Source organism: Haliotis rufescens, unplaced genomic scaffold, assembly GCF_023055435.1.
Source record: "Haliotis rufescens isolate VD_foot unplaced genomic scaffold, xgHalRufe1.0.p SCAF_2, whole genome shotgun sequence".
NCBI lineage: Eukaryota > Metazoa > Mollusca > Gastropoda > Lepetellida > Haliotidae > Haliotis > Haliotis rufescens.
In genome coordinates, this window is record NW_025963890.1 from 76,688,422 (window position 1) to 76,712,279 (window position 23,858).

General features: G+C 39.6%; 2 protein-coding genes across 2 annotated transcripts in view; both read right to left on the reverse strand.

Annotated features, from left to right (window-relative positions):
• The window catches only part of LOC124147611 (multiple epidermal growth factor-like domains protein 10), a 305,895-nt gene that overhangs the window by 96,976 nt on the left and 185,061 nt on the right, over positions 1-23,858 (reverse strand). The window lies entirely within an intron of this gene.
• Positions 14,980-23,858, reverse strand: part of LOC124125410 (multiple epidermal growth factor-like domains protein 10) — a 344,612-nt gene continuing 335,733 nt past the window's right edge. The window contains exons 16-19 of the mRNA XM_048400595.1: positions 20,517-20,663; positions 18,155-18,304; positions 17,836-17,935; positions 14,980-17,693 (exon numbers count right to left, since the gene is read on the reverse strand). Coding sequence (XP_048256552.1) covers positions 17,498-17,693; positions 17,836-17,935; positions 18,155-18,304; positions 20,517-20,663 — 593 coding nt within the window. The 3' untranslated portion in view covers positions 14,980-17,497. The remainder of the gene's footprint in view (positions 17,694-17,835; positions 17,936-18,154; positions 18,305-20,516; positions 20,664-23,858) is intronic.

Below are 23,858 nucleotides of genomic sequence, written 5' to 3' on the forward strand. Positions count from 1 at the left end.
TTACGCCTAGTGCAAACTGTTTCGTCGGATAATCTACACTGGTTGACACTGGTTACTCACTGACGTTGACGTGTTACATCAACAGAATCTTCGGGAGAGACCTGCACCTGGACACATAAGGACATAGGAGAATGGATATCAATTTTGTAGTAATACGGAAGTACTCCTTGGTGGGAGCTGTAAAACCATGGCCAGGCAACCATGTGCTCCTGTGCAGCAGGCTACCATGTGCTCGTGTGCAGGTGACTTTATGTAACTGTCAACCAGATATATTAATACTAACCCTGCAGGCACTGTGGTTGCCCAGACACAAAGGTGTGTGTACCGTTGAAATAACCTTTACCGAGTGGCGACATCTCTTAGAAAGTGACCAACTCAATATCGTTGTCCAGTATTCCGTATTTGACTGAGGCAGTATCACTGTGTGAACGTTAGCCTTGCAGAACCTTGTATTCAGGGTGTGCTGAGTGCATAATAAGCACTTGTAATAACCAATCACAAATGTCAATTGATGCTGGGAAATTCTTTGAAGATGCAAAATGAAATCTTCGTCTATAAATGTGTCCCATGCTCCTGAATATCCAATGTTAGTTGTGTCTCATAATGTGACGGTTGTAAACGTCCGACCTGTGACCTTATAATTACAGGTAAAGTGTGAAATACTGTCCGTAGTATTCCGGGTTTAATATGTTAAAGGATGTGAAGGATAAAAGAATATTTTTCTCCTAGTACCGGATGATTCGGATTTTTTAAATATATTTTTTCACAGTCCGCTCATGTTTAAAGAGATGGAAGCAGTGTGGATTTGTTCTACAAACGTCGCAGATTATATACTGCACCCTGATATTCCACTTCCGAACTTTTTAAACTCCCTGGAATAATCATATTTAGTTGAGATGACATCTAAAAGTTTGGATCCAGGGTGCGAAAGGTTATATTTTAATGGTATAAAAGTCACTGACCTGAAGGGAGGAAGTAAAACAATAATCAAATCCCAACAAATACACCTTGAAAACAAAGATACTTATGGACATTATTTTTACCAATGATTACTATAATTTCGAAATATTCTCTGCACGTCTATCACAAATCGTTTAGGAAGCTTTGGTGAGGTCATGAATGTTTCTGTAACCATGATCACACATGCCCGATTGTACATTAAAGTTGTGAAATGTGGACATCATAGGCTAGAGCTTCTGGAATATTGGTTGGCGTAAAGGGAAAGTTAAAATACCACCCCTCTTATCATAAAGTCAACTGGAGAGTGTTTTGTCACTTTGACTCTTATTCACAAATCTGAATATGAAGCATATCAGATGGTTTCATTTTTATTGCTTGTTCAGGTAGATAAATCAGTGGAAAATAATTGGCTTGTTGATAGTTATTTGACTGACAGATCATCGATATACCTGGCGAATAAGTTAAAATGTTTGGCCAAATACTATTTTGCCAATCCAAGAAGAAATTTCTATACATATGCATAAAAGATCAGATCTACAAGAAGGGGAGAACAATTGGTTCCCAAGTGGATGTCCACTTCTTGTGTACCTTCCTTAACACCCTGAACCCCCATATATGTTATCACTGATACAATCAAGCTATATATATATATATATATATATATATATATATATATATATATACAATAGACCCCTAGGAAGTAGTTTACATGTATTGCATTACCGCTCAATCGACATCCAGGAAGTAGTTTACATGTATAACATTCCCGCCCAATAGACACCAAGGAAGTAGTTTACATGTTTTTCATTCCCGCCCAATAGACACCAAGGAAGCAGTTTACATGTATTGCATTACCGCTCAATCGACATCCAGGAAGTAGTTTACATGTATAACATTCCCGCCCAATAGACACCAAGGAAGTAGTTTACATGTTTTTCATTCCCACCCAAGAGACACAAAGGAAGTCGTAGGAGAGAGAGAGAGAGAGAGAGAGAGAGAGAGAGAGAGAGAGAGAGAGAGAGAGAGAGAGAGAGAGAGAGAGAGAATTAAACCACATCGCTGATTACATATCCGTGTGGCCATTCAAATCCATTTCCATGTTACAACTTACGCAAAAGATGTTCCTCCTAAGTTATAAGCTAGACGGCTACCTGATATAAAGCGAAGCACATAGACACAGAGAAGGACAACGAGTCTGGCCCCCTCCATGGCGGCGCGTCTGTGCACCAGTAAACTTATACCGTACGTTCTATACGGATAGCTTATGCGTGCAAAAAGATAAGCGCTACCATTTACTGTGTATTGGGAACGTTGGTGTCATGTTTCTGTCATAACAAAGTGTTTGAATGTTTTCAAAGTCTGAACACGTTCCTGCATATACCATGGCAAGGGGACAGTGACATGGGCGGGGAAACTTATTATTTGTGAAACTCAGTATGTCAAAATGCCTGAAACTGCTGTGTGGGTTCTGAAAACTTCTTATTTACCAGATATAGCCACCCAAACTGTATCCTTGACTGGAGACATTGTACACCTGCGAGTGATTAAAAGACAACGCCTAAATCCTCTTGATCCTAGGAAGGTTGGTTTGCATAACACATTTCAAACTGTCACTAGCTCAACAGCCACTAATTCTGTATGTAGCACCCATATGGACCGTATCCGTATGGTCCGTCAACAAGAGAGTGCACTGTGCTTAAGCTTAACGTCATTCTGTGAACGAGTCACGCCGATGTCTAAAATATATCGAATGTTTTGCTGATGCAATTACTATTCAAGATGCCCAACTTCCTGCAGGTGATCAAGGGGTCTCACATCCAGCTGATGATGGTGCCTCACAACGCGTAGGTGATCACGGTCCAGCAGGTTACATCTGGAGGCAAACTCGAGTCATTTACTCGAGAGGGCAGCGAGAAGGACAACGCAACGCGTTGGTCGACCTGGAGATGGCCCTCACATACATTTATTACATAATACGGCTGAAAACAAACGGGAGAATGCTACAAAGATAAAACAGTTTCAAAGAGAGAATTGAGTAGAAAATATAGTTTGTGCTTTGATCACTTACGAGGGATGGTCTGTGTTACTACGTTGAAGTAAATAGTTTTCGAATTTGGGAAACATCATTGGTACATTCGTTGACCCATATTTTCTCTTGTCAGGGCTAAATATCGATCCACACGGGAATAAATTGTATGATTTTATCACTACAGACCTTTACAAAATAAAACTTTTACAATGGCAGTCAACGAAAATCGTGCATCATGGAGGGAAGGTATATTGCTCCTGTTGGGAGAGAGGGGTACTTTTTGTTCTGGATCTCCAACTTGATGATACCAGTTGTTATGTAGAAACACCCCAGTGCCCAGGGTTGAGAAATACTTTTATGTATCCAACACCACGAGGTGACGGAATTGATGACTACCACATGTAAACGCCTGTATGGTGATGGTTGGAATATGTGCTGGATATTCAGTGCCAAGTGCATGCGCGCACGCGCGCGTGCGTGTGTGTGTGTGTGTGTGTGTGTGTGTGTGTGTGTGTCCTTGTACTAGCATAGACTCATGGCGATTGCATAGAGCTTGCCTCTGACATACCATGTCACAGTTTAGCATGAATGTGTGTGTGTGTGTGTGTGCTTGTACTAAACTCACGGTCAAAAGAAACCCTGGTTTTATAAACGTTGACACAGTTTTGATCAAAACCTAAAACCATGATTCGATACCATATAAAAACATTCTCCCAAACGCACCAATTATTTCCTAGGGGTCGTGGCGAATCTGCAGCACGTGATTTCGAAGAAATGCGTTTTTTCCCTCTTTTTGTAAAAAATGCATAAGGAAAATTTCGTGCTAGATTGAGGTATAAATTGTGCACAGAAACCTTTTGTAGCATTGAGTCGTTTAGATTTCACCTACAAGAATGCCACGTTTGACGTCTGAGCAGCGAGAGAGAGAGAGCAATAGGAATGTTGCAGATGGGTGAAACTCAGACCAGAGTTTGCAGAAATCATGAACTGTCACAAAACCACCATCGAGAAAATGGTGAAACGTTTTAGAGATACTGTCCAGACATCAGACAAACCACGAAGTGGAAGACCACGGGTAACCACGCCCAACGAAGACCGCTATTTGCGTATGTTGCACCTACGTAACAGATTCCTCACTGTGACGTCATCAGCACAAAATGCTTTCCAACACACCGTCAGCAGGACTGTAGTCCGACGTCTCCGCCATTTTGGTTTGAGAGCTTATCGACCTTTGAGGGGAATGACCTTGACCCGACAACATAGACTCAACAGATTGAGGTGGTCTCGTACAGTGCAACGCTGGCAAAGACGACATTGGGACAGAGTGCTGTTTACCGATGAGAGCAGGTTCCAGGTTTTCAGTGCTGACGGCCGATTGCGAGTTTACCGGCGTAGAGGCGAACGTACGTCACGTTGCTTCGTTCAGGAAGTGCACCCCCATGGCGTTGGCAGTGTGATGATCTGGGGCGGTATTTGCGGTGAGACCAAGATCGACCTGGTGGTTATAAATGGTAACCTCAACGCTAACGGCTATATCAACCAGGTCCTTACACCAGCCGTTCTTCTATTCCTGCAGAATAATTCCAGAACGCTGTTGCAACAGGATAACGCCACTCAACATTCTGCACGTGTTACAAGAGACTTTTTGAATGCAAACAACATACAAATTCTCCCGTGGCCAGCCCGATCCCCTGACATGAATCCAATAGAACACCTCTGGGACCATCTTGGGAGACGTATTCGGCAACGTCAGCATCTCCCACATGACAGACAGACCTTGACACAGGCACAGCAAGAAGAGTGGCGTCTCATCACTCCAGCTATTGTGAGGAGACTGGTAACATCAGTACGACGTCGCGTCAGGGAGTGCATACGTGCTAGAGGTGGACACACTCGATATTGACTATAATTGTGATTTTCAGGTGTGTTATTGTTTGACAAGAAGAAGAAAATAATCGAATTATGGACAGTCAAACACCTCTTCCAAAAATGCTCATAATTCCTGAACATATCATCACGTCGCTGTCAGAGTTCGTAAACCTGATGTCTATTGTTGTTTCTGTAAAATAAAATGATATCTGTTGACATAATTTTTCATATGTCTTTATTAGATGCGAATATTAGAAGTCAGCGGGTTTTTTTGCCCGTGAGTTTAGTCCGGACTCATGCCGATTGCATAGAGCTTGCCTCTGTCATACCATGTCACAGTTTAGCATGAATGCCCCTCTCAGACACAGTATACTGATGACCAGGTATTTTTAGCCCCTTAATTCAGAGCGCCAGACAGGGTTACAACAAGTGCCATCTTTTAAACACATTGCATTTTGTAAGGTTATTAGGTTTTGCATTTCATAATGAAATAATCTTCACTCACACCATGTATGGGCATGTCGACACAATTAATAAATCATGTATCCTGTCATGTTCGGTGTGGGGGTCCTCTGAATTGCCCCCGGAGTCCGTATTTTGAGTCCGAAGCATTTTGTATATACTGTACCTTTGACTCTATGACAGGGTGTACTTGTACGCGCAACTAATGAGACAGTTTGGCATAATTTCACAAACAGTAGACAATGTTTTTGCATGGACCATGAAAAGCGCCGAATAATGTGTGGCCTTATCCGTCGCCTTTCGTACTCTGAAAGACGCCTGTGATCTTTTTCATTCCATACATGCAAAATGACTTTAATCTCAAGATATTTATGTTTACAGAGACTGCAGGCTGACAATTAACCCCATGAAGTTGTTTTCCTCGTTGGTCCTGTGTTTTTGCTGCCACTGCACATTATCGCTGTGGCATTGCTGATTGCTATTTCATGATTACAATCGCTACATTTGTCACAGAAAGAGAGAAACAGAGAGAGTATGAGATAATGTACAGTTTTATTATTCTCATCAGAACTTCAGATTCCTGTGGTAACTGGTAGTACCTAACAATTTATGCAATAATTTTATGATTCCTTCATTTACATTCATAACACAGTTGGATGATTGAATTGTTTTCTTTCAGAGTGAGTGATTGAGTGAGTTTGATTTACGCTGTTTACTCCAGTCACATCACGGCGTGTCAGCTGAATGTGTTTGGAAAGCCCGAAGTGATTCATGTGCAGGTCTCAGGCGTTCACCACTTTGGTGAAACAAGTGAGGATGGGTTTGGTGCTCACAAACCTTACAATATAATCGGGGCGAAGCGCAATTCAAATGTTTCTTGGGTGCCCAAGGGACGCAACTCTGCACACCGAATTGCGGAGCTCTGGACGACTGGGCAACCCGTGCCCCCGTCTAAAAAACAAAACATTTCAGAAAGTATTAGTATTGTATGGTATAGATATTCACATTTGTAACACAACTTTAATTTGCAACTAGGGCTGTTTTGCATGCTCTTGTCGATGAATCGATGATTGTTCATTTTGTGTGAAACACAATGTGTACATGCACAAGACTGTATGTATGATTTGGATTCGACGAGATTTACCATACATTTTGGGTGACCTCTGTTGAAATGTCAAGGTTTCGTGGTTTTCCCACCATGAAACATAGTCATTGAATCAGCAATGCATTTTAATGAGTCAAATATGTATATTTAAGTATGTCAACACCTGTACATATTAATGAAAACTAGTATGATCCCGCTTCCAAGCGTGATAGGAATAAACACACAAATGACTCCCTGTACAAAATAATATTCACTCCATTTCAAGCAAAAACAGTCACAATTTACTACCTAGTTAAATACAACTCAAACAATAATACGGATCATCTACATGATTTATACCGCTCGTCAAGTGTGTAAAGAGAACATCCCGATCGTCCTCAAATAAAATCCCTGTTTACTCTGTGTTGTCCACATCTCAAAACATGTGTTGGGAATGAAATTGGACTTACTCATATTCTTTGATTACCTTTCTCCCGATGTCTAGCCAAAGAAAGCAATACAAAGATCTCGACGGAATTCATTCGCTTACATCTTACCTTGAAGGGCGTTAGTGGGTATCTTACCGCATTTATTGTTGCCGGGCATACTTTGTCACTGGCTAAGTTCACGGCAACGTTCACGGCACATACATGTATTGTCGCTAATCGTCACATTGTATCGCCGGCGACAATATATGCCGGGGGGTGCAGTGATTTGAGCAGTGATTTGAAAGGCCATAGAAGTTATATATTTTTGGATGATTCGGGATATTGTTAATGCGGACACCGTTATGTTATCTTTCATTTGCCCTCAGTTTACGATTTGGAGATGTAATTGTTCTTTCTAGTGGATATGATCTTAAACTGTTTTATATGGAAATGCAAAAACAAATTTATGCAAATTTACATGTACAGAAAGTATTCTGAAAGTAAATTTAAGAGATATGCTAGGCTCGATAGTTTTAGATATATATAACCGGAGTGGTTTAGGTGAATGAATCACTAAACGCAGGTTGATTTGTTGATGACAGTTGTTTAATACAGTAGCATAAATGAACAGAGGCCCTGTGAAAAGAGGCCCATGCTCCGAAAATGCCACTACCCGTCAATGTTCATCACGTTTCCATGGAAACTGTCCAACATCTCTAAGTCTCTAAATAGCAACAGGCACCATTGTTCAATGTGAACAATACGTTTCGTAAAGCTAGATTATATAGTGTTCGAGATATACTCTGGAAATAAAATGTTAGTTTGTATGTTGTTCAACGCCGAACTCAGCAATATTCCAGCTATATTGCGACGATCTGTAAATAATTTAGTCTTGACCAGACAACCCAGTGATAGATATCATGAGCATCGATCCACACAACTGGGATACGATGACATGCATCAACCAAGTCAGCGAGCCTGACCTTTCGATCCCGTTAGTCGCCTGTTACGACAAGCATAATCGCCTAATAGCTATTCTACTCCGGATCTTCTCGGGTCCTGGAAAATAAATGATACAATGAAAGATATATACATTTACAATAAATGATAAATGAAAAAAAATCAGACGGACAGACAGACATACTGACATACCGACGACTATGTATCATCCCGTCGTTATATGTCGGGAGGATACAAAATCAAGTCTAACATATTTTTCTATAAATGGAATGATGATCATCATGATCAACAATATTGCTAAAAGCGGCGTAAAACCAAACTCACTCACTCACTCACTCATCATGATCAACATTTCCATCATCATCCACAACATCGTCATCTCCAAGTTAATGTTTTTTCTGCTCTGCCGAATACCGACAGTACGTGCTGTGAACCTTGGTATATACTCTCCTGTGACAACATATGCTCGGCGACGTAATGCGCCTGCGATAATATGTGCTGTGAACGTAACAGGATATACTGATCAGGACATTATGCGTTTAGGAGATTTCAATGCTTAAATGAAGGATTATCCTGATTATATACCTAATGATACATTCAAACATATTATGAATGACCCTGATGATTATTCAGTTGATGATTGCACATTGCCCAGATCACCGAAAGACAATGCAACTGGCTAATGCTGCAAATTTGATATGCACGCCCTTAATGGAAGATTATTCAAGGATACTGATGGACCAATCACATGCATTATACACAGTGGTGCAAATAAAGGAGACTATAATATCGCTAGCTCATAACTTTCTCCATATGTCAGTCGCTCAAACCATTTACCCTTATATTTGACGTTATCTGTAAACATATCTATGTGTCTCAAAGGGGAACCAATATACACAGCATAATCAATCTAGTCAGGACCAAAATGATAACAACAAGTGTACATGGTGGAAATTCAAGTGTCATGGAATATTTCTAATCAACCTTTATGACCATTTTATGGACGTTTGAACTTTACAGGGTAAATGATGACTTTGTGATTATTGATCTTTATCAGACTGATGCATGTCATATCAAGAGAACATACATTTGTTACTTGCCCGTAAAGAGATCACCCGTTTGATAAACATACAGCTGTATTACACATTGTGTAATACCAAAACGCGTGCTTATGTACTCTCGGAACACGTTTCACGAACAAATATTGAAAGCTCTTCACATCCCTTGGCTTATTCAACGACATTGCGTGTGGAGATGATAGATCACTGACAGGAGCTTATGCACACTCGATGACCCCAGCAACCTTGTTGCTAGGTTGACGTAATATGGCATTGTTTCGCCGATGGATCTTCCAACAAAATTCCACAAATTACGTCATCGGGTATTGTGACGTTATTGTAAACTTGGAGATGAAAGACCCGTTCCACAAGGAAGCGCAACGACAGTCGTTGGTCTAAGTTAAAGTATGTGAGTTGCGATAGTCTTAGCCCTACGATAATTTTGTGAATTCTAAAGGTGGACCGTTGTATGGTATTAAATTCATACGTTTCAACTTTTGACGTGTTTAAAGTATTATTCTGTTAAAATCAGTTGGACTATGCCATGGATCTTTTATGTGTCAGCCTATTCATAGTCAACAGTAAAATTCAAAAAACGTTATAAATGGCAAGTAATAAATAAAATACTTAACTCGCTCCCGTGTAAAACCAATTTTATGAAACTCGTGAATAGGTGTGGTATCTGACGAGCGAAAGCGAGTCAGATACCACAACTGTTCACTGTTTTCATAAAATTGGTATTACACGGGAGCTCGTTTAGTATTCTATATATATAACCACCTTTCCATCAGTCTAATTTACCATATCAGCAGGCACCATGGTGGGATCAAGAGCTTGAGGATTTATAACATGGAGAATATGCTGCTTTGTGAGCTCACAGGGAGTTTAATCACAATGTAGATATTTTCAGACAACTGAGGAAATTGTTTAGGAAAACATTTCCAATAACGAGAACAACGTATCATAATAAACAAAAAAACATGAGCTAGCACAAGTCAGGAACAGCCCTGAACTATGTGGAATATTTTCAGGAAGTCTTTAATTGCCTCTAACATCACAACACAGCAGTGTACACAGTGCTTTGATATGCAGGGGATGTATCTTACATGGCTGATTCAGCTTTACAATTTCAAGAGAAGGTAAATGTGTTAGAAACAGTTTGTGATTCTACGGGAATACAAGTGAATTTAAATCAAACCTAAATATTGTCTTTAGAAGAGGGGGGCCTCACAGCAACTAACAATAATGGACATATAAAGGCACACATCAAAAGTTGTAAACTTCTAAAGCTATCTAGGGATGGTGTCTCCCCCAAATTATAATGGAGTAAAACCTTTAGCTGTCTAGCTGTCTCAAGTCAAGAAATCACTCATTAACATCAATAATTATCAAAAGTAATTTGGATATATGTCATATAAAGACAACTTCAAAATATATGACTTAATCATAATTCCAATATTGTGGTACGGTGCTGAAATCTTGGGACACAAACTTTATTCTGCGAAACGTTTCTCAGACTTAATAAGAATACTCCTAATAACATGGTTCCTGGTCAATGTCTTCAATATATTTACATGACAAGAGCAAGGACATTGTGGACCAAAAATATTCACCTCAACAATAATGGACTACCATAACAGGCTTACATTATGCTTAAATCTGTTGATGAAGCTGGAAGACATACACATTGATTACTTCAATTAAACATATTTCATTTCGTCTAGGGTTTGGTATAGTCTGCATTCAGCAGAACATGGGAGATGCTGACACGTTTTATATGCGAATTTCAGCAAAGGCTCTCTGACAAATTATACCAAGACTCGCATTTGCGGAGAACACTCATTGTACCCATGTCGGGAATCGAACCCTGGTCTTAGGCGTGACGATCAGACGCTTTAACGACTAGGCTCCCCGTCCGCCCCTAAACAATAAATAAATCACTATAACTGAATCATATCTAACCAATAAACATACCTCCGGATTGTAAGTGGCATTTATCAAAATTTAGATATTATAATTTGGATAACATGTTGAAATACAATAATATTCCTAATGATAAAAGATATTGAGCATTATGTTTGAAGAAAAATTAGACGTTTGTATAAGATGAATACCTTGGGGTGAATATATGTAAACGCTACACATATACGAAAGCAATATATACATCCATTTAATACAGATGACAACTGAAAATTGTATACACCTTACGAAATCTACAGAGGTGAGGTGAGGTGAAATTAGGTTTAACGTCGCGGCCATGATTATTGCACTTATATAGCGACGTGCATGCACGTGAGTGTGTGTGTGTGTGTCTGCTTGTACTAGACCGGACTGATGCCGATTTATAGTGCTAGCCCACTGAGATACCATGCCGCAGTTTAACATGAATACCCCACTCAGACACAGTATACTGACTCCGAGCCGACCAGTCCTTGCTTTAACCTCTTAATGCCGAGCGCCAGACAGGGTAACAACAAGTACCATCTTTTAACATCTTTTGGTATGACGCGGCCGGGGATCGAACCCCGGACCTTCCGCTCTCCGGGCGGACGCTATATTTATCATTGGTCTATACTTAACTTAGACGTTTTTAATGAGAAATGAGAAAACACTTCCTTAAAATAAATACCATGCATGATATTATAATAATCATATCATTGTCTTGTGGGTGTGGCTTTTACTACTGAATACATTTGTCTGACTGTCTGACTGTCTGACTGCCATATTGCCATTGAGTCCTGCTATAAGTTAGCAACTGTTTTACACGTTGGCATAAACTCCAAGAGATTTCAGTAGGTGTTGAGCAAACTCCAGATACAGGTGGACATCGTCCTGAAAAGGAAGCCAACACGATAGAGTTAGTGAGTGAATGAGTTTGATTTAACGCCGCTTTGAACAGTATTCCAGTTTTTATCACGGCGTGTGAGTTTGAAGTGGGAGGAAAACCCGAAGTGATGCAGGTTTCAGACGTTCAATGTCTTGGTAAAACACGTGAGCACGGGTATGGTGCTGACATCATAGGTCTCTGGCGTACCCAAGGGATGCAACGTTGCTCGAATAGCTCGATACGTGGTAATATTAGCATGGAGGCATTTTTCTCAACACTAATAAAAAACCATCCTAAAGCTTATGCATGTTTAATCATGAATATGTTAATATGTTGGATCTACAGTAATTCACCTTTCTAAAGTCACCTGTGCCTACAATCAAGATGCTATCGAAGAGAGATAACGATGAGGTTGTGGACGTGTCCTACCTGGGAGAATGGAGGCCACAGAGACATTAGCGTAGACGTGGCATGTTGTTGATGACGTCAACCCTGCCATCGTCCTGCAGTCTGCTGGCGATGTTCACCAAGAGGACCAGGAACCGCGGCTCGCTCAATGAACTGCAGTAACATGTCTGTACCCGCTTACATGTACAGTACTTTGTTTATCTGATGTCTTATTTGAAGACAATGACGGTTTCTCGTCTTCATCAAACCCGACATTCATGTACATCCCAATGTCTCCCACTGCATATTTGATGAAGGGGGTAATGCAACAAGATAAAACTACCTTTGAGTTTCGCGTTTTCCGCAATGACTGGTTGGTGAGTTGGGCGTCCATCACTTTTCCCACGTCTGCTTCTAAATGTAAGGACACAAATTGGAAATGTTCATGAATAGAAAATGGACCTTTTGTAATGAATATCTACGCATTTATGATCTTCCAACATGTGCATGGGGGTTGACACTGGTGTCATGAGGTATCAAGGCCTCACCCGTTCTGGACAAAACTGACCTGATCATGATGACTGCAAGGACCACCCCCAAGACCACCGCTATGCCGGCAACAGCTCCTATTATTGTTGGGATGGAAACAGATGTGGCGTCCAGAGGGAGAGTGGGAGTAGATTACAATTAAATAGTAAACATGATGTAGTAATGATATGTGCGCACACCACAAAAAGTGTTCATTAACACTGGCCTGTTTATGTATTCATTAAATTATTATTTGTTCTTCAATCAGCACATATTGTCAAAAGAAATATCATCAACAGAAAGATGTTATAAGCCGAAACTATATGGCTATTAAATCTCGTTCGTTATGAGTGATATTGCCTGCACATTCTCTATGCTGGCTGTGCCTGTCTAACCTATACTCAGATACACATGGTGATGTCATATGATAATGCAGATGTTATATTCTTAATAACGTGTGGATTGCTTCATTTCGTTTGCATAAGTATTGCTTGCCAGGATAAAATCTTCTGAAATATGACCCTGTATACGCAGTGCGCCATGTCCAACATCAGTGTATCCTAACTGCGGTATCCTGTTGCTGGTCTGACAGTATGAATACGACATCCTATGTCCCAACCGCTGCTTCCCGTACTATCAACAAGACATAGACATGAGGCTAAGTCAGCAATGTCGCGCCTGCACTCACACACCCTGGTCTCCTCTCCCTTGTGTCATATCATTGCAAAGATATGTCATTTCAGTTCCTAAACCTCAAAACCGATCTGGAATTTACGACTTTCACGAACACACGTTTCATCACTATTTGATAGTGATCCATACATTCACAATTTTATTTACATGAAGCGATCTATTGATCTACGGACGTCACGTCATCGCCCCACTTTCTACATGCATTTCGCTGCACATTGTTTGTTAGCTCTCTAAATCGAGCACCCTTCTATATATATTTTCCAACCCTTTCCATTCCTCGCCTCACTTGAAGCTTTAAAGGTCGACGTCCCTGTCCATTTTCGTGTATTTGCATTAAATTATAATAGTGTCTTCTTATCAGAAATATTGTTAGCCGAGTACTTAATATATATACATTTTACATTTTATTGAACTCGGCGGGGAACCCTTCATACCTCTGCTTATAAGCGATTGGGAATCGATCTTTTTGGCTAATTATCTATCACTTATTGCTTTTGCTAGACGCCAAGCGCTGCTGCTGCTGCTGACAACTCCAGTTGCCCATCTGCACAGATGAATCAAGATATGCCTCTGATGCACAGATGGCAGAAAATTGTATTCACTCCGTAGATATACGTCCATTGTCACACAACTGGTGTCTACTGGAGTTTTGCCCTTATGGAGGAGACGACCACTTCGAAATCTGATGCCACTCTTTTAAAGGCACGCACAATCATTACAATAAGTTTGGTATATATTTCACATTCATAGCTGTTCCCGGTGTACTTAATTGATATGTGTATTATGCCTTTGCCGTCACAAAGGAAGGTGGGGGTGTGGCGCGTTATCAATGACATGATCCTTTGTGTATTGGTGACAGGAAGCCATGAATGACTGGATGTTTTGGGCACAGCTGATTTGATCTCGTACTTCTTACCCATTACATGTTGTCATAAATTGTCATATGCTTCGTTGGATGTAACACGTGTTACATTTGAAGACAACTCAAGGTGTTTATTTATTATATTTTATTTAAAAAACAAAGTACCCTCTGAAAATCCCGCGGCAGGAACATGGAACATGCTTTATGAACATCTCAACAATACAATGTTAGAAATGAGTTTTTGAAATAACTTCTGTTTCAATACAAACTTGCGCTTAGTACTATAAACATGTTAGTAAAGGCCCTACACACCTTGGTTAGACTAAGGTCATTTAATGTTGAGAATGGTTGTGTATCTACATAAGACGTTTACCACATTGGTTACACCCACCAGCACCCACAAAAATAGGGATTGGAACCCACGGTCATATGTTTCTGGCAGGTCTAAACACTGCTATGTTCTTCAATTATAAGGCGACAGTGGTTGTTGAAAACGGCGACACTCATGATATCAATCACTGGATGGCCCGATGACTCGATTATTTACAGAACGCCGCCATATAGCTGCAATATTGCAGAGCAAGGCGTTGAATAACAAACATTATCCTCTATTATACCAAACGTTTGCTGATCAATACAACAAATGCCCTCCACATTTCATTTTTATCCAAAGTTTTTTTCAGGCATAATTGTGCTCAAAATAACAAGAACAAAGTAACATGAAACATATTGAGAATATATTTAAACCTTCACACATTTTCTGGACCATTACAACAAGCCAATAACGCGAATGACTCGGATGTGTCAGAGAGAGTTGAGTTATAACAGGAAGTAAGCAGAAGAAGTCTTTTATTTGTACTAAGGCCACTGGCCCATATACAATACATACATTTGAAATAGTGGCGTACATGAACAAAAGGTAATGCCAGGTACAAATTTACAGATTTACAGGCTTTTCATAATTACGTCTTCTTTCATAGCTGTAATACAGGTATTTACATAGTTTTCCAAGTAATTGCTTACATGAAGATGACAGCAACGTTTTAAATTGATGTATATTTGGATTATGGCAAAAGGTTGTTGGTAAATACAGTTGTCTAATATTGTTGTAATATTCACATTCTAAAATAAAATGATATTCATTCTCTATACTTGTTTCACATATGGGGCAGAGCCGTGAACGTAAATCAATATCAGCCCATCTACCTTAGTTTACCTTAAGTCTTAGTAGCCCGGCTCTAAGCCTTATCATAACATTTCGATACTTATTTCAGTAATAATGGAAAGGTATATTTCTGGTTCCACGAGACTTTTAAACTCTTTATACAGGATGTACCTAGAACTAGCCTTGATTGTAGTATTCCATGATTGGTAGAACATATTTATCAAAACATTTTTAAGACTATTTATGAATGATGGTTTGTCGCCAACAGCATGACTGAGCCAAACTATTCCAAATCCGTGAGAAAATAATATGGAACGAATAGAAGAAGAATAGTTATGATGACCACACTTGTCGTTATATACAAGCATATTATAAGTTTTTCTTGGTATCCTATCTTCGTCCATTTCAATCACTTTTAGCCTATACTTTACAGAACGACACATAGCATTTACATGTAGTGGGTACCGACCGCATTCTCCATACACAATAGCATTTGGTGTTTGCAAACCAACGTTAAAAAACTTTTAAAAGCCATGATATGCACTTGTTTTATTTTTTTCAAATCTGTCTACAACCAATATTTCAGCACCATATAAAAGATTAGGTTGAATCTGAGTATCAAATATTTTAAAGAAAACTGAAGTGTCAACAAAACCAATCTTCCGTAGATTGCGAAATATTCCCATTAAAGCTCGTTTACCCCATGGTGCTACATCTGAAACACACTGGTTCATCATTGATATATATGAGAATACAAACCGAAGATATCTATAGGAGTTGACGGTTGAAACACGTTTGCCTTTATAGAACCATTTCTCATAAACAGATAATAATACAAGGTACCCTCTGAAAATTCCACAGCAGGAACATGGAACATGTTTTATGAACATCTCAACAATACAATTGTAGAAATTAGTTTTTGAAATAACTTCTGTTTCAATACAAACTTGCGCTTAGTACTATAAACATGTTAGTAAAGGCCCTACACACCTTGGTTAGACTAAGGTCATTTAATGTTGAGAATGGTTGTGTATCTACATAAGACGTTTACCACATTGGTTACACCCACCAGCACCCACAAAAATAGGGATTGGAACCCACGGTCATATGTTTCTGACAGGTCTAAATACAGCTATATTCTTCAATTATAAGGCGACAATGGTTGTCGAAAAAGGCGACACTAGTGATATCAATCACTGGATGGCCCGATGACTCGATTATTTACAGAACGCCGCCATATAGCTGCAATATTGCAGAGTGCGGCGTTGAATAACAAACATAATCCTCAATTATAGCAAACGTGTGCATATAGATCAATACAACAAACGCCCTCTACATTTCATTTTTATCCAAAGTTGTTTATCAGTCATAATTGTGCTCAAAATAACAAGAACAAAGTAACATGAAACATATTGAGAATATATATAAACCTTCACACATTTTCTGGACCATTACAACACGCTAATAACGCGAGTGACTCGGGTGTGTGAGAGAGATTTGGGTTATAACAGGCAGTAAGCATCGATTTAATATTAATGCTGCCTCAACCATATTTTACTATAAAATCAAAATTAGATTTGAAATACAACTTATTTACTTTTACGGTTATTACGAATTCAAAGTGACTTGGAGGTAAATCCATAACATTCACAGTAATGATCAATAATAATATATGTTTTCCTTTAGATGCCTCCTAGAAACAGCACATGATTAGTGTTATTTGATTTAGCCAAGATTGTAACCTTTGAAAAGGACGTTATGTGGACAACCTGAACATTTTATCTGCCACAATTTATTATCATACTATTTCCGTATAACCACACGTTTCCTTCGGGCAAATCTTAACAGGTCACTGGATAGTGTCAACATCAGCTGGAATACCACGCTTTTGTTGTGGAATACCTTTTCACATACGACAGCCAAAGGCCATAACTAGCTATTCATCTTGATATTTGCAAAACTGGTAATTTGAGTGAGAGGGAACTATTACGTATTTTTCAAAGGCACCTCCATTATTCACAAAGGATGTTCAGACATTTCAGCAGCTGGCATCGGCACTGCAATTTGACATTTTCTATTTGACATTGATACTTTGCTTTCTAATGTATATGGATACCAATGAAATAATCCTGAAGTCATATATTCAGATGTTGCACTTTCCGAGACATGATGCGTACATCTTTTCTTAGATTTGATTGTTTTCGTTCTGAATAACATCATACAGTGACTTGTCCTTCTCCCTGGTGACTTCATTCAATTCTGTATAGTCTTGATCTTTCACATCGGAAGTGGGCGCATGAGTAGAAATCTCTCCTGTGTTGCGCGTGTCCGTCTTTCTCAACTCTTGAGGGTCTGTGGTAGGTCTGGGAATCCGTTTCAGTCTAAAACAAAGAATTGTGGTAGAAGTATGATACATGACTATTGTACGTGTATATGCTTGTGATGTTTGTTCCACAAGCAAGGAAAACAATGTCAATAATCTGTTATTTAATTACATACAAAACTAAGTTATGAAGGCGTTACCTTCCAGCTTTCAGCAGACATATCATCAGCCCACCAATCAGCAACAGCACTACAGCAATTCCTACTGCTCCCCCAATGGCGCCGATTGTAACAGGAGATACTGGATTAGATACAAAGTCATTTTCGTCAGGTATTTAACATTTATTGTGAATACATATAAAATCAGCATATGACAACGTAAACACTATGTAGCATGGAATATATAACGTGTGTTTGTTGGTCGATTTGCAGAGATCAAGCATCATCAAAACATGGTGACAGGATTATAATTGATATTTTCGTATTCGTAAACCTAATATTTTGGGGAAAAACCACTAACAAGTATTCAAACCCCTGACATCCACATCACATCGGTCACCGGTGAAGCCGTCCAGACATTTTCCCGGGCAGCGTCCATCTCCATCGTCACACGTGACGTCACAGTGTCCACAACGAGAACAGTCACGTCCATAGGTTCCAGGCTTGCATTCTGAAGGTGGTCAGTTAGGTATTCAGTTATGAAATGATATGATTAAGAAGTTAGTTTACATATTCTAGTTTTGATATAACATTTTTATTGATTTGTCTGCTGAAGGCTGTACTAACAACCAGCATATATGTATATTAATATAACCTGTGTGGTTATTTGTAAGACTTTGTTACAAATAAAGGTTGGGTTTAAGGAAACATTACTCTGGGTACAGTCTGTTCCGATCCATCCTTCCCGACATCCTGCGGCGCAGGTCCCTTACATATTCTAAGTTTACATATTCTAGTTTCGATACAACATTTTTATTCGTTTGTAGGTTTTAATGGTTGATATACAGTGACAGTAACTGAATATTCTGTATAAGAGAAAGATATTTTGAGTAACATTAAATGTAGCATATTTCCCATTGGTTACTTTACATGTTTGATTTCATGAGGAAAGATGGGTGAAATGATATACAGTAATCAATACAATATCAATACAATATACACTCACACGCAAAAGAAACGCAAATGGTTTTAAGCAAATAGGTAACAAACACGGAACCATTAATTGATACGAGTTTTAGCATTTAGTGAAGCCTGATGATGTTATCAATATTTTTGGTTGCATTTTGGAAGCCCCGAGTAAAAACGCAACATAAAAACGAATCGCCAAAACGCACCATTTCAATGAATATGTCGGTATCATGAACCCATTTCTCGCGAAAACGAAAATGCACGAACTGTCACGAACTGTAGTGGGTATAAAACTGTGGCCGATTCATGAACCTACCACTCCTTGGTCAACAATGCCACGCCTAACTCAAATCAAGAGAAACCAGGCGTTCGGACGTTTGGAAGCGAGAGAGTCTGTCCAAGATGTTGCCCGTCATTTCAACGTTAACATAACCACAATTTACCGTCTCCTGCATCGATACAATACCACACAGACCACAGATGACCTTTCTCGGAGCGGTCGTCCTAGGGTCACAACACCTCGACAAGATCGGCAGATTACCCGTCAACACCAGCGACATCCGTTCCTTACTGCAAGTGAAAGTGCTCGACAGACCATAGGAACACATAATCGACATATTAGCCGGGACACTGTGATCCGACGTCTCCGTTCCAACAACCTCAGATGTCGCCGACCAGCACGTCGTCCTGTTCTCCAACCACGGCATCGACGAGCACGACTTCAGTGGGCACAGGGTCATTACAATTGGCGTCATCGTGAGTGGAGGCGTGTCATCTTCTGTGATGAAAGTCGCTTTTGTGTCTCCCATGCAGACGGAAGAGTCAGAATTTGGCGGCGTCGAGGTGATCGTTTCGCTGACAGAAACGTTGTGGAAAGGGATCCATGGGATGGACCTAGCGTCATGATATGGGCAGGGATTGGACTTGGACTTGGACCCATGTGCTTTCTGAATGTTAGTCAAGGTCGGGGACACGGCGTCACTGATCAGCGGTATATCGACCAAGTAATCAGACACCACGTTGTTCCATTTTTTGCACAACATCAACAACACATTTTCCAGCAGGACAACGCTCGTCCCCATGTTGCGAGAGCTACCATGGCCTTTCAGCAACAACACAACATCCGTGTTCTACCGTGACCAGCCCTCAGCCGTGATCTGAACCCCATCGAACACTTGTGGGATGAGGTTCAAAGGCGTCTGCACAATGTGCGCCCAGTCCTTACAACTGCCGATGAACTACGCACAGTTGCTCTGGATGTGTGCAGGAGAATCCCTAGGGCCTTCCGAAATCGTCTGATCCACTCAATGTACGGGAGATGTGTGGCAGTGGTAAATGCTAATGGTGGTCACACCAGGTATTGACTGACATTTTGGGTATTGACCCGAAACTGTGTAAGCCCTTAACATTTTGAAAACAATGATGTCATCTGCCTTTTAATCGATTAAACTGTCTTCAGTCAATTTTTTTGTCAATCTTGCCCTATTAGTATTTTTTGTCTTGACTGTTGAAGATAAATAACATGTATACTGCATACTCGACTTGCGTTTTTTTTGCGTGTGAGTATATATACTAATCAACAGCCATGTCAATGTAATATGTTACTGTGGTTTGGACATTAAAAGGCATCACATTGATCCTTCACATATCAATCAGCTTTGTACTAACAACTCTCATATATGTATATTACTATCACATATGTGGTTATTTTTAAGACTTTGTTACAAATAAGGATAGGGTTAAGAAAACATTACTCTGGGTACAGTCTGTTCCGATCCATCCTTCCCGACATCCTGTGCCGCAGGTCCCTGTCTCGTGATCACAGGCGACCCGTGCAGTTTCACAATGACGTGAATCACAAGACTTGCTGCAGTTGGAACCGTACTTCCCGCTCGGACATGCTTTACGATCAGTAAATTTGATAATCATCTTACATGTACAAGCATCTTTGTTTCCGAAGCAGAAAGGTTTTAGAAAACAATGCGACAGGTTAGATATGTAAGTAAAAAAGATTTGCCTATATTATCAATATGTATGTCTTTTGTGGGGTGAGTAAATCACTATTGAAATATTCAATATCTCACTCAATTTAATTCAACTAAATTTAATGTCACGGTTTGGAAGAAACTGGCACTATTTGCAGAATTGAAACAAAAACATGCTCAAACTGATTCTTACGTATCCTGCAGTCAAGATTCTTCCAGCCATCCCGGCATCCATCTATGCAGGACCCAGTGACGTCACACACAGAAGATGGTGTTTTACAGTTACGGGAATTGCAGAACTGAGTGCATCCTGCTCCGTACCTTCCTGGAGGGCAGTTTGCTTGCACTGCACCAACGAACTTAGTTTCAGCATTTGGGAATTATAATAAGAATAATAATAATCATTGCAACAGTCCATAATGGTGAGTTCTGCATTACATATAAAAGTCAAAACGAAATCACATCTTTGACTACATCTAAACCTAAAACAGTACACATTGTAAAACTGCACAACATATCATAAGACGGGATAATGTCAATTGAAATATTGAATCACATAGTAGCATATATACGTAAATTTAGTTGCAAACTAGTTTAGAGCAACTTTGATTCAAGATTTGCTTACGACTTTTGGAAACAAAAGACTGGCATATTTGTTATTTATTGTCACCTGACAATGCAAAATTGAAAGAAAATTCAAATGAGATCAGGAAGTACCACCAAAAGGGTCTGAAAAACGGGTAGAATGAAGGATTTGGGGAGTACTTTTGTCCTTGTTAGGGGCCATTTGACCACGACAGAATATGTTCTAACATGTTAATCAATTAGAAACATTATATTACTAAGTTGTTATTCCCACAACCATTAACGTCTTTCAAGGTTCCCAGTTTGGTCTCTGTTTTCGAAATATACATTTGCTTACGATTTACTCAAAAAAAATAATTACTAGGCTGAAACGTCCTTACAGAGAAACAGGCAGTGAGAGAAAACTAATATATGACATGACAGCATAAAGTTTGCATGATAAATTTAAAATGTAAGAAAAACGTACAACTTTATGGATAACAACTTCTGGTCTATTGCATATATCTATTCAATGTAGATTCTTACACCGTCATCAAGCTTGAGTTACTCACTCTGGCATAATCACGGTTGATTGACGTTTGGAGCCTTTTAATGTTAATGGCTTCTTCTTTTCTGATTTTGAAATCTTCGACAAAATCAATATAACTAGTCTACAATTTCTGTTCTTTTCCAAACAGCAAGACACTTCACCCATGAATAAGCTTAATGTTGCAGTGTTTTGTAGTTTCTTGTTTAGCGCCACACCATGCACTATTCGACCTTTACCAGGAAATCCAGTGATTGACAGTATAAACAACAACGTCATACACAGTCGGGGTGCGATGACAAGAAAACAACTAAGTCACCGAGTTGCCTCTCACGACAAGCAAATTTCCTAACCACGATTCCACACTAGTAGAAGTTAAAGTGATGACGTCAAGTGTGTCGGGAACAACGTAACATATCCTACCAGCACCACCAGTCCCAAGTGAAGGTCCAAAGTCAACATACAGTTGGCCTGAGAAAACATCTGACCACCGTCGGACATGCTTTTTTCTCAAACATTTCAGGATTAACTTTATACTAGAGATATATTATTGGTTAGTGGACCATTTTCAAGGTTGCGTGGATACCTGCAGTGCATAAGTGCCGTTTGAACCCATATTCAAACAACATACTTAACTGTTTGTTTGTCTCCTCAGGGTGCGACTGACAAGTTCGTTTGAGAGACTACTTACTCGTTGTGCATGATGACTTCCAAAGTCAATTGATTCCTGGGTGTCATTTTGATTATATGCAAATGGGTATTACTTATTAAAAAAAAGTAAGCGTATCATGTCCAAACACATGCAAAGACAAGTCAATTGTTCAACTGAAAAGAACAACGAAACATATGGAAGCCTGCAACCTCGGGGTTTCGCTGTACTTGTCATGTACGCTAAACGGAACAAAATGCCCTCACTAACCTCTATGATTATTCGTGTTCTCTATATCAGATGTCATTTATTTTATCTAACAATGCATATTTTACTGATACAAGTTCAATATTTACATTAGTAGCTCCGAGTAAAAGCCGGGCCTCGCGTTTAGTTTGACAAGGGAGAGAACTCCATCGTATCGCGGTATGGAGAAAAGTTGTGTATGGAGATCCGAATTGAACAAAAAGAGGCCATAATTCTACCAATCACTTAGTATGATCACACCAGACATAAGTGATTTGTCCAGACAAGTGCACAGTCAGTGAAATTCTAAATGTGTTCTCAGTAATAGGTATTCAATGCATATTTACCGAAAAGTAAGAAAACATTTTAAAAATCAACAACAAAGTACCAGAAATGATATTTTTAGAGTTTAAAAAAAAAAAAAAAATGGATGACAATAATTTGTCACAAAATGGAAAAAATGTCAAAAGTCAACAATAAATATATAAAAAAACACACTCCTGGTATGACCAAAGTATGTATTTATCTTTTAGCTACTAGAAAAAAACGTATTTCTAAGCTTGGCATTATGGCCCTTATTAGTCGCCATGAATATGCAGATGATCTAGTTCAGGTCGATAGAGAAAGTTTACTTGGGGAACTGCGGTTTATATCGTTGGCCATTGATGGATGGGGGGTAAGGCAATATTTTTAAAAAAAATGCCAGAAGTAAGTATCAACGCATTAATAACTCCTTACTTACAGCAGACGGATCATTCCGAGGAAATTGAAACTGTTTATGATTACCGGTTACTGATTTGCATTAATAGATAGCTGCTGAGAGCCGTGTCCCGCGTGAACTACCGGAAATCACAAATGCCGCGATACGATGAATGTCGATGTACCACGGGGTTCGAGTATACATGTGAACTTGGGGAACATCGTACATCATATTGTTGTGTTGACCCAACAAAAAAATATTGAGTGTCATACAAACAACAGGCACGATGATGTTGTGTAACTTAATTCCGGAGCAGTCTATTTCTGTCCATCAATCTTCACACCCATCAGGACACTGCCCTGTTACTCTGTCACATGTAGAGGAGGGTGTCTTACAGTGTCGGGA